Raw genomic sequence first — 13,321 nt, 5'->3', positions numbered from 1 at the left:
TGATCTTTGTGAACCTGGCCTTCATGGGTTGAACCCATTTAAGAGTTGTAACCCTCAAACACCTGCCATAACGTGAAGACCAAAATAACTTACCTGCCATAACTTCAGTACTCCAGAGGCAAAAAGGTTATCTGCCACACTGACAACATGAAGACAGAATTCACAAGGACAGATCAAACCTTTCAAAGCACTTGCTCCCTTATGCTTATCTATTTCCTGAAGTAGATTCAATAAAATGTTGCTGAGCACGCTAGGTCTTGACTGAGTCAACATTCTCTGTCATAACCAAAAGCAGCCTCAGAACTGGTGGGCTATCAGAGCATCTGCTTTTTGCCTGCTACGAACCCAGTGAAGCATCCTATCTTCTTTTCCTGAGTTCTGGTCCTGGGCTTCCAGCCTCTCGACCCAGTTACTGAGACTATCATCTGGGTAAGGTGGAGGAGCTCAGCTGTGTCTGCATTGCTCCACTGAACCCTGTCCTGATGACCCTGCCAGCAACTTCACTCATCCCCTCTAGCAGGCATTGCTCTCTGGTCGGGCTTCTCATGTTGCATCACCACGCACACCAGCTCCTGGGCTCCCAGAGCAGAATGCAGATCTTTTTCCTGACACCGGGCAATCACATCTGTGATGGTTGACCTTGATTTTCAACTTGACTGGATTAAGAGGTCCCTGAAGAGATGGTGGGATTCTGAGGGCACTGAGTTTACTGATGGGTTAACCTGTGAGGGACTTAATAGCTGAAAGGAGTTAGGACCTAGTCGGAGGAAGGAGAGAATGCAGCCAGGCCCTTGCAGACAAAAACTGGTCCCTGACCCCTTTCCCTTCATTCTTCTCCTCCTTTCTGGGTCCTGGATGTCATAAGTTGATAAGTTTTTCTCTGCCACACTATTCCACAATGATGTTTTTGCCTGGGAACCAGCTGACCATGGGCTGAACTCTCTGAAACCATGAGCAAAATAAACCTCTCCTCCTTCATGTTGCAGATGTTAGATATTTTGTCCTGGTGGTGGGAAAGATGACTAAGACAGCACTGCAGTCCTCCCTCCCTCTACCTCCCACTATCTCCCAGGTCTCTCCTTATAATCCTTGCTCCAGGACCCAAACCAAAACTGTGACGAAGGGAAACAGTGTGAAATGGCATAATTAGGTTGAGAATTTCTAACGCACATAAACATCTGAGTTCCAATATAACCTACAGATAGGAAAGGGGAGGAGCACAAAACATATGGATAGTACTTTCACCAATCCTACCTCAGACTTCTGTCCTCTATATCAGTGGTGCATGGTGAGGTCAGAACGTAAGGAATTCAACCCCAGCTTAACATCAACAAACTAGGCAACTTGAGGACACAGATATTCACCACTTCTGCTCCTCACTTTCCTTATCTGTAAAATGGTAACTACATCATGGTGCTCGCCTAAGGATTATATGAGATAATAGATGCACTCAGGGCAGTCCTGACATATAGTAAATCCTCAATTGAGGTTACTATTATCACTGGCTTGATCTTGGCCTGGAAACAAAGATTTCAAGGGCAGGCCAGTAAGCCCAGCAGAGGTTACACTGCTGACAAGCACAAAAAGAAGAAAAGATAGGAAGGAGGGGAGTTGTGGGTATCTGCAAAGATCTGTCTGTGAGCTGGTGTTAGGAAGAAAGCCATCTGAAGTATTCTTGTGGCCAAACTGTTGTTTCCAGAGATGTCTGCAGGCCAGAATTGGCTCCATCTACTCAGGATACTCCAGGTAGCAACACAGAATCCCAGGACAGGGGCAGTTGTACCAGATCTGGAGCCCTCTAATCCTGAGAGGGACAAGGTCCAGCTTGCATAATAGAGGCTTCTCCCACCCCAAAAGCCTTTCTCCCAGAGAACTCCTGGGCCTCCTGAAGAGCTCACAGGGGCACTTGGGTCTGGAGGACCTGGAGGAAGGCACAGAGATAGTCTTGGGCAAATACAGCATCCTCAGCATGTCTACTCTGCTCTCTAATCCCAGCCAATTTGGGTTATATAAAGCAGGCCCCTTCTCTCCAATGAAATGATAACTCCCATTCTCCCTTTCCTCAAGGCTGAGCCACTGAGTAGGTCTAACAGCATTCTAGTTGGCCCCCTCACTGCCCCTGTAAACAAGGGAAGATGACAAATACAAACTTTATAGGACCCCAGCACTGACCATTGGCTCCTTCTCTTTGCTTTTTGCTGCCCTAATTATCCACCCTGCTACTTAGCAGCCGCTAATATACCACGCTCATAAACCTGATTTAATGGTGAGCTGGGGTTTGATCCAGCCTAGCTCTCCAGTCCCCTGCTGTATAAAAGAGAAGAAGCTGTGCCATGACTTGGTCATTCCTGCCCCCTGTTCTCTCCTGCAGGGCTCTATCTCGCTGGCTCTCAGTCCTACCATGTCGTTCCGCTCCTTCCAAATGGGCTCCAGGTGTGGCAGTCGGAGTTTCAGCTCATGCTCGGCTGTCATGCCCCGGGTGGTCACCCACTATGAAGTGAGCAAGGGGCCATGCCGGCCTAGCAGTGGTGGGGGACTCCGAGTCCTGGGCTGCCTTGGTTCCCGGAGCCTGTGCAATGTGGGCTTCGGGAGGCCTAGAGTCGCTTCTAGGTGTGGCTTGCCTGGCTTTGGGTATCGAGCAGGTGTAACCTGTGGACCTTCTACTTGCATCACTCCTGTCACCATTAATGAGAACCTTCTAGTCCCACTGGCCCTGGAGATTGACCCAACGGTACAGAGGGTGAAAAGGGACGAGAAGGAGCAGATCAAGTGCCTCAACAACCGCTTTGCATCCTTCATCAACAAGGTAAGAGGGTGGGCCCAAGATAGCAGGGCACTGGGTACAAAATCCACCACAGAGAATGCCTGTGTGTGCCTAAGGGTAAGGAAGAGGCTGACAGTGGAGAAGCCATTTGTCTACTGGGCACTCTCTAGCATTCCACAACTATTTACCATGAAAGCTATTTAGATCAAGCTCAGCACTGAAAGTTCATGCTTCCTAGTCCTTTGTTTAGTGGATCATCTCCCTCTAGATTATCTGAGAAAATCACCGAGGTTGCCTTAGGTCAGACTGTAGGAGGAATTTTCAAAGCCATACTGAAAAGAATGACTGAAGAGTCCAAGAAGTAAGTCTTTAACATAGGACTGACTTCTCTGTGCCTGAACTGCCTCAAAACTCAGGTCTGAGGGCAAGAATGAGTACCGTGACTCCAAAGTTTGCCATCATCTTAAGACTGGGATGAGGAAAAAGTAGAGCAGTCAGAGCTAGGAGCACAAAGTGGCCCTTGCTGGATCTTACATCTGTCAACCATGGATCCAGACATCCCAAGGGCCTCAGAGAAGACGGGTGTGCTGCCTTTAGAAGGCCCCCAAGTGGCCTGGCCCTCAGCTACCCCTAGGCCTGTCTCCCCACCCCAAAGAGACTCTTGGTGTCAAGATCCACTCCAAGAGCTGAGCTGGTGTTTCTGATGACCCTAAGGTTTAGCACCAAGGTTGCTGAGACATAATTCAGTGTCCTGGGCCCTTCTAGCTCCACTCCTGTGACCCGAATCTCTGTGTAAGCTACTCCCCGCTCAGCCTTAAGGATTCCACTGCCTTGTGGGGAAATGGTCAAAAAACAGTGGGAGAATTTAGAGGAGGTTGTCTATAAAAACCTGCTTCCCAGAGTATCTTGCCCACTTGCAGCTTTATTCTTTAAGTTTACAAATTTCTAATCATGACTGAATGTGAATTATGAAGAATGTGAATCCTTGCCATCAACAATGCCACTCCCCCTTCAGTAAGGCTAAGATTCTCCTGCTGTGGCATTCGCCAGAAGAAGGGCAGTGTTCCTTCTGCAGCTCAATATGGGAAATTATGGGGGAAAGATGCAGACCATGCTCCCTTAGCCAGTGGCAAAGTATATGGCCTATGTCAACCCACTCAATTTCTTCTATTCTTGGTGTCAGCACACAAAGTGGAGATGCACCAGGGGCTGTCCATGTTACTGTGACCTATACTTCTTTCAGAAGCAGTTATGTGGAATGGGACAGAGTAGGTAAAAAGAGGTGACACTGCTAGGACACAACCCTTGATGTGACCATCTTCCCTGAGTGCCCCTGGACTGCAAAAAAAGAACTGTGGTCTCCCAGGCAGCACAGCCTTACATTAGTGGGCAGGTTTGTAGAGCATGTCCCAAGGAGGTTCTTTAAGAAAAAGAGTGGGCCAAAGTCACAAGGCTATGAGAAGCAGGCAGGCAGGCCTGGAGTGTAGGCCTGCCCCAGGTTTCATGGGGCAGCATTCTACCATGTGCAGCCCAAGTGGAAGGTGGGGGTCCTCCGAGCTCCCCAAAGTAAAGGAGACACAGAGACATCCTTAGTTACCAGTCTGTGCAGACCATAACTTTTGCACATTCTAGTGTTGGGAGGAGGCACAAAATCACCCCACTGCCCTCTCCAAGGCATGGTTCCCAGGGCCATGCTTCCTCATGATACCCCATTTGGGCTGCAGGTGCGGTTTCTGGAGCAGAAGAACAAGCTGCTGGAGACAAAGTGGAACTTCATGCAGCAGCAGAGGTGCTGCCAGAGCAACATGGAGCCCATCTTCGAGGGCTACATCTGTGCCCTGCGGAGGGAACTGGACTGCATGTCCGGGGAGCACGGGAGGCTGGAGGCAGAGCTCTGCAGTGTCCAGGATGCAGTGCAGAGCTACAAAAAAAAGTGAGTCGGCTCTGCTTCCGCCTCATGAGGGGACCTAGGGCAAGACCCAAGAGCTATCTGGGTCTCAGTTTCCCATCTATACAATGGTGAGTCCAGCTCAATCGGGGAAGAACAATTAATGCAGGCTGAGCAAGGACTTATCGTGTATATAGCACACGCAGCTCTGCAATTCTGTGTGTGTCTTCACTTCCCTTCCCACTACCCCACCAAAATAAGGCCCTCAGGATGCCCCACTGCCTCTTTGAGAGCCCAGCATCTGCTCCAAGCTACCTGCCTGTACTGCTTCATCTTCCATTTGCAGGCCCAGAACTATTTCCAGTCCCTCAGTGGATCCCCGCGGCTCTGCACCTGCTCTCCCTTTCCCTTGATGAGCCCTCTCCGTACTTCCCCTCACCCAGCCAGCAAGCGCACTTCTCCTCTCGTCCCCTAATTCTGACTTCCCTAGCCCTCCCCATCACACAGCTGGAAATGATCAGAAGTCACCAAAATCGTCCAGCCACCCCCCATTATCAAGGGCTTGAACTGCCCCTGTCTCTGTCCCCAATGTTTTGGGATTTGCATTGTCCATCCTGCGCCACCTACCCCCAACCCCACCCCAGGGAAGCTCCAGATCTGATCACAGCCTGAAGTAGGTGGCTCATGGGCATGTGTTACTGAAGAGCTGGCAGGCGAGTAGCTCCAATGGTTGCAAGGGACTGAGGCCCAGATTCATTGCCTCTTGGGGGTCCTGGGGGGTCCTCCCTGGGGCCAGCACCCCAAGGGAGTGCATGTTTTTGGAAGAGGTTGAGATAGACACATTTCCTTTGGAGAAAAACTGCAAATATACTGACAGCAGCAGTTTGTAGAGGATGTGTCAGTGGAATTGAGCTATGGTGGGAACATTCATGCCCTGAGTGTCAGCCACAGTCCTTCTCAATGCCAGATACTGCACAAGGAAGTGTTGGTGCCCTAGAAAGGAAAAAGTGGCTCCCTCCCTTGAGATGCCCCAGCCAGTATACACAGGTCACTTGCAGCTACAAATGGAATGGTACAGAAAAGAGAGGAGTCCCGAGATAGGGTAAGCAGAAGGAGCTGGGGAGGGTTTCCCAGAGTAGGTACCATTGGCCCAGGGCCTTCAATGATGATGTTCCTTCCTGTGGTTTCTTCTAGAAAGGGAATCCAGAGTAGACCTCAGGAATGAGGAGGGAAAGGAGTAGATGACAAAGAAGTGCCATGTATTCCAAGTATTCACCGTCTGGTGACAAGAGATGAGGTGCAGAGGCCAAGTCCCGCACCCCAGTTGGCCATGACTAGCAAGAGACAGAGGGGGATTCAGATTGGGGCAGCAAGCTCTGGAGCCCAGCATTAGAGCTGGGCAAAGGAGAGATGGGCATCAGAAGCATTGGGAAGCTTCTAATGGATGGATACTGCTTACCAAATGAGTCACTCTGGCCAGGTTGAAACCCAGCTCTGATCCCTGAACCTCAGGGGAGTAGTGTGTGGGCCAAGGAGCCTCAAAGAGCTTGGAGACATAGTTAGGCTGCCTCTGTGAGTTGGTAAAGTAGGTAATTGTTACCTCTGTGAGCTGTATTGAGGCCAGGCTTGTCACCCTTTGCACAGGGAATTTCAGGGATTGAAGCCAGCTCAGAATAACTAGGCAAAGACAGTCAGGCCAGCAGCACCACCTCTCTCTCCAGTTCCCGGGGGAAATAACAAGATGAGGGGACTTCCTCCACAGCAAGAGGGAATGCAGGCAACCTCAAGGAGGACCTCCTGAAGGATGACTCATCAAAGAAAAAAAAGGGGGGTGGGAGGGTATAAGCTTTCAAGGTGGCTGTGAGAAGCTCTGGTAATAATCACCTGTCTTGAGCAGAGGAGGAACAACAAGTGTTTGGAGACAAGGCAGTCAGTAAACAGCAGAGTGGCCCCCAAAGGCCTAACACCAGACCCCTTCCAAATTCCACACACCCAACTAAAGCCTCTCTTTCGTGCTATCAGGTATGAAGAGGAGCTCTCCCTGCGTCCTTGTGCTGAGAATGAGTTTGTCGCCCTGAAGAAGGTGAGGAGGCACAGAGAGGTGGAGGCCCCTGGATTGTGTGTCCAGATGTGTCCTCAGCCCACCCACTCACCCAGGGGTCCTTGCCCCTCAGACTCCTGTGCCAGCTGCAGTCCTTACCCTGGGAGGAAGGATGGCCAGCTTCCTCCCCCCATTCAGCCCCCTTGCAAAGGGGCAGAAATTGTCCTGCCTCACCCCCACCTCTTATGGGCTAAAGCTAGACAAGGGTAGTGTCTACACCTGCCCAACCAGCTAGAAGTGTGGCTAGCCCCAAGTCAAAGAAAAAACAAACCTCTGCCTCAAATCCCTAAAGATAAAAACAATTGTCATGATAAGTAGCCAGATATTTCCAGGACACACCCTGCAAAAGGAGCTCTAAGGACTCACACACAATCCATCCCCCGTATGGGTGCATCCAGGGCTGGGGACCTCTCCCTCCCACCATGGCTCCATCACTCCTTTCATTTTCATATGGGTGTCAGTGAAGAGAGGTGAGCCCACACACACCATCTGCTGCCAGCTTGCCAGGGAGGGAGGTGCCTGGCTGGTAGAGCCATAGCCCCTCCATCCTCCCAGCTCTGGGTCATGGTTCTGTCTCTGCCCTGCTTCAGGATGTGGACACAGCCTTCTTGGTGAAGGCTGACCTGGAGACCAACGTGGAGGCTCTAGAGCTGGAGATAAACTTCCTGAAAAATTTGTTTGAAGAGGTACTTGCAGTCATGCTGCCTTCTAGGTAGTGGGTCAGGGGCTGTGCTAAAAGAGCTGGGGGGGTGGGGAACATGTGTTTAGTATTTGTCTTTCCACAAGAAGTTTGGGAAGAGGTCCCTGGGGGACAGCTGGTGCTCAGAGGTGGACTGCCTAGCTCCTTGTCTCTCCAGCGCCTCCGGGAAAGCTCAGGTCACTAAAAGAAGCCAACAAGGAGCGCTTTGATGACAGAAGTCTGAGAACAGATACAGCCCAGTCCTGGGCAAATCTGCCATGGTGGGAGGCTGGAGCGGTTGGACTCTCCCTCCCCAATCCCTGCCCCATACCCTCATCCCTTCTTTCCAGGAGATGGCGCTGCTGCAGTCTCAGATCTCAGAGACATCGGTCATCGTGCAGATGGACAACAGCCGGGATCTGGTCGTGGATGACATCATTACTGAAATCAAGGCCCAGTATGAAGAAATCTCCAGGCGTAGCAAAGCAGAAATGGAGGCCTGGTACCAGCGCCAGGTGAGGCTGGGATGCAAAGGGACAGGGCTGGGTGATATGTTAGTAGAGGAAGGGAAAATGGGAGAGGGGGAAAGGAGAACCTCTAGATCCCCTCTGCCCCAGGAAGTGGTGGGTGAGGAGCTAATGAAGGCTGTGGGCACACCACAGCATCAGGGAATCCCATTACCCCAGCCTGTTGTTTCTGCTGGGCCGCAGGCCAGGACCCTGCAGATTACGTGGGAATGACCTACAGGCAGCCCAGGCCTGTCACTAGGCACTTGCTGGGACCCAGATGTATTTACCTGCAGACTCATCAGATGCTCCTCCAAACAATACCCAGTACATATAATTGGTGATGATGGCAAAGAGGCCAGTGGGCTTCAAAGTGTGGGAGAGACTGGTGGCATGGGGTTGTTACTAATGGTGGGGCAGAGACAGTGATTAAGGTGGCCCAGACTTAGTAATTACGGGCTTGCTGGGAGGGCTGGGGGATCGCTCAGGGCAATTTGATTTAACAAATATTATCATCTCAGTCCCACTGCCCTGCCTGCAAAAGCTACCTCGCATGCAATCATTACTGGTTGGTGTACTCAGCTGGGAGCTATTTGTTGGGCACTCACCATGTACCAAGCTCAGTGCTAGAAGCTCAAGACTCAGCAGGGAACAAGACAGACAGCAGTCCCTACCCTTATATCATTTTCTTCCGGGTTGGCGGGGAGGGGGGGGACAAAAAAACAAAGCCAGTAAGTACAGAGGATGCATGATGGATGTTGATGAACACTACTGAGAAAAGAAACCAGTGTGAAGAGTAAGGGGGTGTGAGCTGTCAAGAGAGAAGCCAGGGAAGGACTGAGGACACCAAAAATCAGGCCACCCATGTTTTCAAGGACATTACTGGGGCGGGGAGTGGGGGTGACCAACCAGACCAAAGTACAGGGAGTGTGCCAAGGTCAGCAGGTCCATGCAGTTGGTGACCGAAAACACAACCTGTGTCTGGAAAGATACAGCCACTGTCATCTGATCTGCTCTTAAAGGACAAGGAAGAGTAAGCTGAGAATGGGTGAAAAGTGTGCCCAGTGGGTGAGCAGCAGGAGCCAGGACATGAGACACAAAAGTGAAATCCCTGGTGTGCCATGTGCCTTGAGGGAGAGCTGCAGAGACCACCTGTGCTGGGGCTAGCACCCCTTCAGAGCCGCACTAATACTGGGAGTTTTGTCTGATAGTAAAAACTACCAGACGATCTAAAGTTAATTAATTTTTTGTAAATGTTATAAACATAATCTGTATATAACTGCTCTTCAGAACTTGGATTTAAAGTCAAAAGGCTAGAAAGCATTAGGTCAAAATAGAATACAATGTTGCATTCTTTTTTCAGTTGTTTTGAGTCCTTGCTCTGTTAGCATTGCAACCTGAGCACAGAAAAAAACCCTTCCAAGGTCCACAGCCACATCTAAAAAAAAGAGCCCTTGGGCTCTGAGGCAGAGAGAAAGGGTCTTAGAGCCTGGAGGGGAACTTAACAAGTCTGAGGCTTGGGGCTGAGAGCGAGATGGGAATAGGGAGCAGCCACATAAGGACCCCAAATCTGATCAGCTGTGAGAAGGGGATGAGGAGCAGGGCAGGTCGAAGAAGGCAGAGAGGTAAAAGGAGCCAGTGCGACAGGGGCTAGGCAGTGCCATGCTGCAGAGCCCGGGTCTGACCTCTATGTCCCAATAGTACGAGGAGCTGAGGGCGACAGCTGGGAACCACAGCGACAACCTCCGCAACCGCAAGAATGAGATCTTGGAAATGAACAAGCTGATCCAGAGGCTCCAGCAAGACACTGAGGCTGTGAAGGCTCAGGTGAGGCAGGAGCCCTCCTAACTTGGCCTCTCTGAGGGTGACCAGCCTGCCGGGTGATGTGGGCAGGTCCAACTCTCACAGGGAGTGCAGCTAGCAAGGGGACGAACCTGGGCCACCTTGCTCAGGAGGAAGCAAGCTCTGTCTATACAAGCTGACCTTCCAACTACAATGGACAGCCTCAGGAAACGGCCAGATCCCTAACAACAGCCAGGTGATCTGTTGTCAGAGATGCAGTCACAGAGAGTAAAGAAAAGATATTTTCCGTGGTCCTTTCAAAGCCAGACTCTCAACCTGTGACTGTGAACTTCAAGGTGACTCTGGGTTGCTCATGTGAACTCTGTGCTAGTGAAGTAGCTAGTAAAGTCTAGCCAGGCACTTAAAATCTGTTAGGCCTCCCAACCTGTGCACCCACTCGATCGCTGAGCATTTCTAAAGTCTCAGGTCCCCCTCCTGTGTTTGAGACAGAAAATGGCTTCCACTTCCCGGGAGGAGCCAGATGTCATACCCCCAGAGTGAAACCCACAGCACATTTGGAGCTGGAAGGTACCATGTGTTCCTCCTGCTCTTCTGAGGGTCTGGCTCAGAGGATGCATGGTGGATGTTGACGGGGCCCCCCAGTGATGCCTTACTATCCCCTCCCCTCCAGCGCTGCAAATTTGAGGGGGCCATAGCTGAGGCGGAGCAGCAGGGAGAGGCGGCCCTCAACGATGCCAAGTGCAAGCTGGCAGGGCTGGAGGAGGCCCTGCAGAAGGCCAAGCAGGACATGGCCTGCGCTCAAGGAGTATTCATTATCCATCCTGTCTGTCTGCCTATAGTCCCCGGTGATGGTCACCCAGGGCAGAGCCTTATTTGGGGGCTGTTTCTAATTGGGTGGCTGAGACTGCACACATCCAGGTAATGAACCAGGAAATCCATGGAGCATTTGAAACCACTTTGTTCTCTCCTGGGCCCGCAGAACACCAAGCTGGAGACCGCGGTGACCCAGTCAGAGCAGCAGGGAGAGGCGGCCCTCAACGATGCCCGCTGCAAGCTGGCAGGGCTGGAGGAGGCCCTGCAGAAGGCCAAGCAGGACATGGCCTGCCTGCTCAAGGAGTACCAGGAGGTCATGAACTCCAAGCTGGGCCTGGACATCGAGATCGCCACCTACAGGCGCCTGCTGGAGGGCGAGGAGCACAGGTGAGCTTAAAGAAGGAGAGGTACCAGGGGTGTCTGCTCTCCAGAGCTTAGGCTGTTATTCAGCCACCCATCAAGGCAAAGCCAGAACAGCCCAGGGGCCTGCGCCCGCCTCCTCTGCAGGGTGAGGGTAGAGGAAGGGAGATGCTTCTTGAATCTCTCTAATGCAGTCATCTTGTCTTCTTTCTCTGCCCAGGCTGTGTGAAGGCATTGGCCCCGTGAACATCTGTAAGTAGATGAGCCACGTCCCCAGAGGTCTTGGGCTTGGGAATTGATCAGCCCAACACAGAAGCCCACACTCTCCTCCCAGGCCTCAGGGGCCTCCCCTGCCCAAGAGGAAGGGCCTTGTCTGCCATGAGCCCTGGGCTGACGGAAAAGTTCTCTGGTGGGGCTCTCCATATCTTTTGGGGGTTGGAGCTATGAACAGCACGGTCCCCAGAGTCTCTGGGAGCCACTCTGACAAATGGAAACAAGGGGTCGAAGCAGGCTCAGGAGAGACCTCAAGGGAGCAAAGCAGACATCAGGCCTGGCTTCAACAAGCCTCCAGGGAAAGGGGAGGAGAATGGGGTGCACTTCCAACCCTAGATGTGACTAGGATGGGGAGATATGGAAGTTGTAGCTGGGATGGGGTATCCCTGGAGGTGAGTGGCACCAGGTGAGAGTAATGGCTTGGCTGAGATTGTTCAGGACAGGTTTCTCAAAGCTGTGCAGGGTAGGGCCCTGAGTGTCACTTCCTGTCCCCACAGCCGTAAGCAGCTCCAAAGGTGCCATCCTGTACGAGCCATGTGTGATCAGCACACCCATGCTGAGGCCCGAGTACTGCACAGGAGGCACCAGTGTCGTCAGGAGCAGTGGAGGCTGCAGCATGGTGGCCACTGGCGAACTCTATATCCCCTGCGAGCCCCAGGGCCTTGCGGGCTGTGGGAGTGGGAGGCTCTCTGGCATGAAGCTGGGGGTGGGGGGCAGCTCCTGTGGCCACTAGTGTTAGCATTGACCCAAAGGCTGGAAATCCAGGGGACAATCCTTGAATGCCACATTCCCACACTGCTGAAGATCAGGACATTTCAAAACCTCGCCTTCCCGTGCTGACTCCAAATTCCCCTGGGATTTCCACTGGGAACTAAACTACTCCCTGGGTTCATCGTTATCTTCAAAAGCTACCTTTCACATAGCTGGGTGCAGACCCCAAGGAGGGCACTGGGATGGGGTGGGATGTAAAGAGAGAGGATGCATTGCTCTGATGAACGTCAGCCCTAGAGTGGCCGAGAGAAGGCCAGTGTTCCCAACCTCTGCTCTTCCTGATGAGAAGGTCACATGGAGATCTCACGGTTCTGCTTTGTGCAAGGTCCACGCCAGTTTCCCCCCTGGAGCCAGCCTCTTCCTTCTCACCCCCAACAAGGCTCTCCATCTCTCTTCCCTCTGGTTCTCGTGCACTTAAGAAAAATGAACCTTTCGCACCCACTGGAACCATGCGCTATTGCAAATGCTAAAATCCCCTGAATCCCATTCTGACTTCCAAAGGCAAGTGCCAAGGTTTCAGGATCCCTCAGAAATTGTCAATATCCTCCCAGCACAAATCTTAAAAGGTGTTCTTTGGACAATAGGTTTACTTGCTCAGGTCTACTGAGCCCAAACTATGAAAATCAGTCTGTTTCATGAGCTCACATTAGCAGATGATAGTGAAAACTGTTTGGAACAAAGGCCAAAGGGGCATGGAATAGTTACTGGACAGACAGAGAATCAAGAATTGACATGATTTGCTCGATGGAATCAATTCTCGCCCTCACTGCATCCACTGTACATAGCCACCCAATTTCTGCTCCTTCTCCTTTTAGCTCCTTTTGCATTGAGACTTTGGGTGTGACAAGAACGAAGGTTTCCCTGATACAGTTCTGTACCACTGCCCTAGCATTCTGGAAGCTCTGGTTTAGAGCTAGGAGAGGGAGGAGGAGATGCTGGGCTGACCCCACCTTCCAGGATATACTCCTACAAATTCCACCCACTTGGGATTCAGTTTCTCTGCCAGAAGCCTCTGGGTTATCTGTTCCCAATAAACTGACTCTGTTTACACTGTAGGAATTAGATTACTCACCCCTGAGCTGGGAATTTAGCTCAGTGGTGCCACACCTGCCTTGAAAGTACAAGGTCCTGAGTTCAATACTCGGTAAAAAAAAAAAAAAAAAAAAAAATTGTGGGTATAGTGTTAGGCTGATCAATTATTTGGTAGCTAAGAAATCATTTCCTAGTGAAAGAATGGGACTATAGAAGGTCAGTATGGCCATGGCAAAGGTAAACACTAACCGACATTAACTTATATAAGGAAGAAATATTTTGAATCAAACACTTTCACAAAACTCAAAAGACGGAGGAGTATTATTGTATC

At 51.3% G+C, this 13,321-nt stretch overlaps 1 protein-coding gene across 1 annotated transcript; it reads left to right on the top strand.

The window, feature by feature from the left end:
* Window positions 1–2,401: 2,401 nt before the first annotated feature.
* On the top strand, window positions 2,402–11,920 carry Krt82 (keratin 82). The gene is made up of 10 exons (XM_033763644.1): window positions 2,402–2,806; window positions 4,489–4,697; window positions 6,675–6,735; window positions 7,344–7,439; window positions 7,783–7,947; window positions 9,640–9,765; window positions 10,412–10,504; window positions 10,814–10,941; window positions 11,135–11,166; window positions 11,685–11,920. The coding sequence occupies exons 1-10, from the start codon at window positions 2,402–2,404 to the stop codon at window positions 11,918–11,920; spliced, it is 1,551 nt and encodes a 516-aa protein (XP_033619535.1).
* Window positions 11,921–13,321: the final 1,401 nt, after the last annotated feature.

The sequence above is a fragment of the Fukomys damarensis genome, unplaced genomic scaffold (assembly GCF_012274545.1).
Source record: "Fukomys damarensis isolate Sample0158 unplaced genomic scaffold, DMR_v1.0_HiC HiC_scaffold_15, whole genome shotgun sequence".
Taxonomy (NCBI): Eukaryota; Metazoa; Chordata; class Mammalia; order Rodentia; family Bathyergidae; genus Fukomys; species Fukomys damarensis.
The sequence above is the reverse complement of the archived record's forward strand: the minus strand, read 5'-3'. Positions and strand labels throughout refer to the sequence as shown.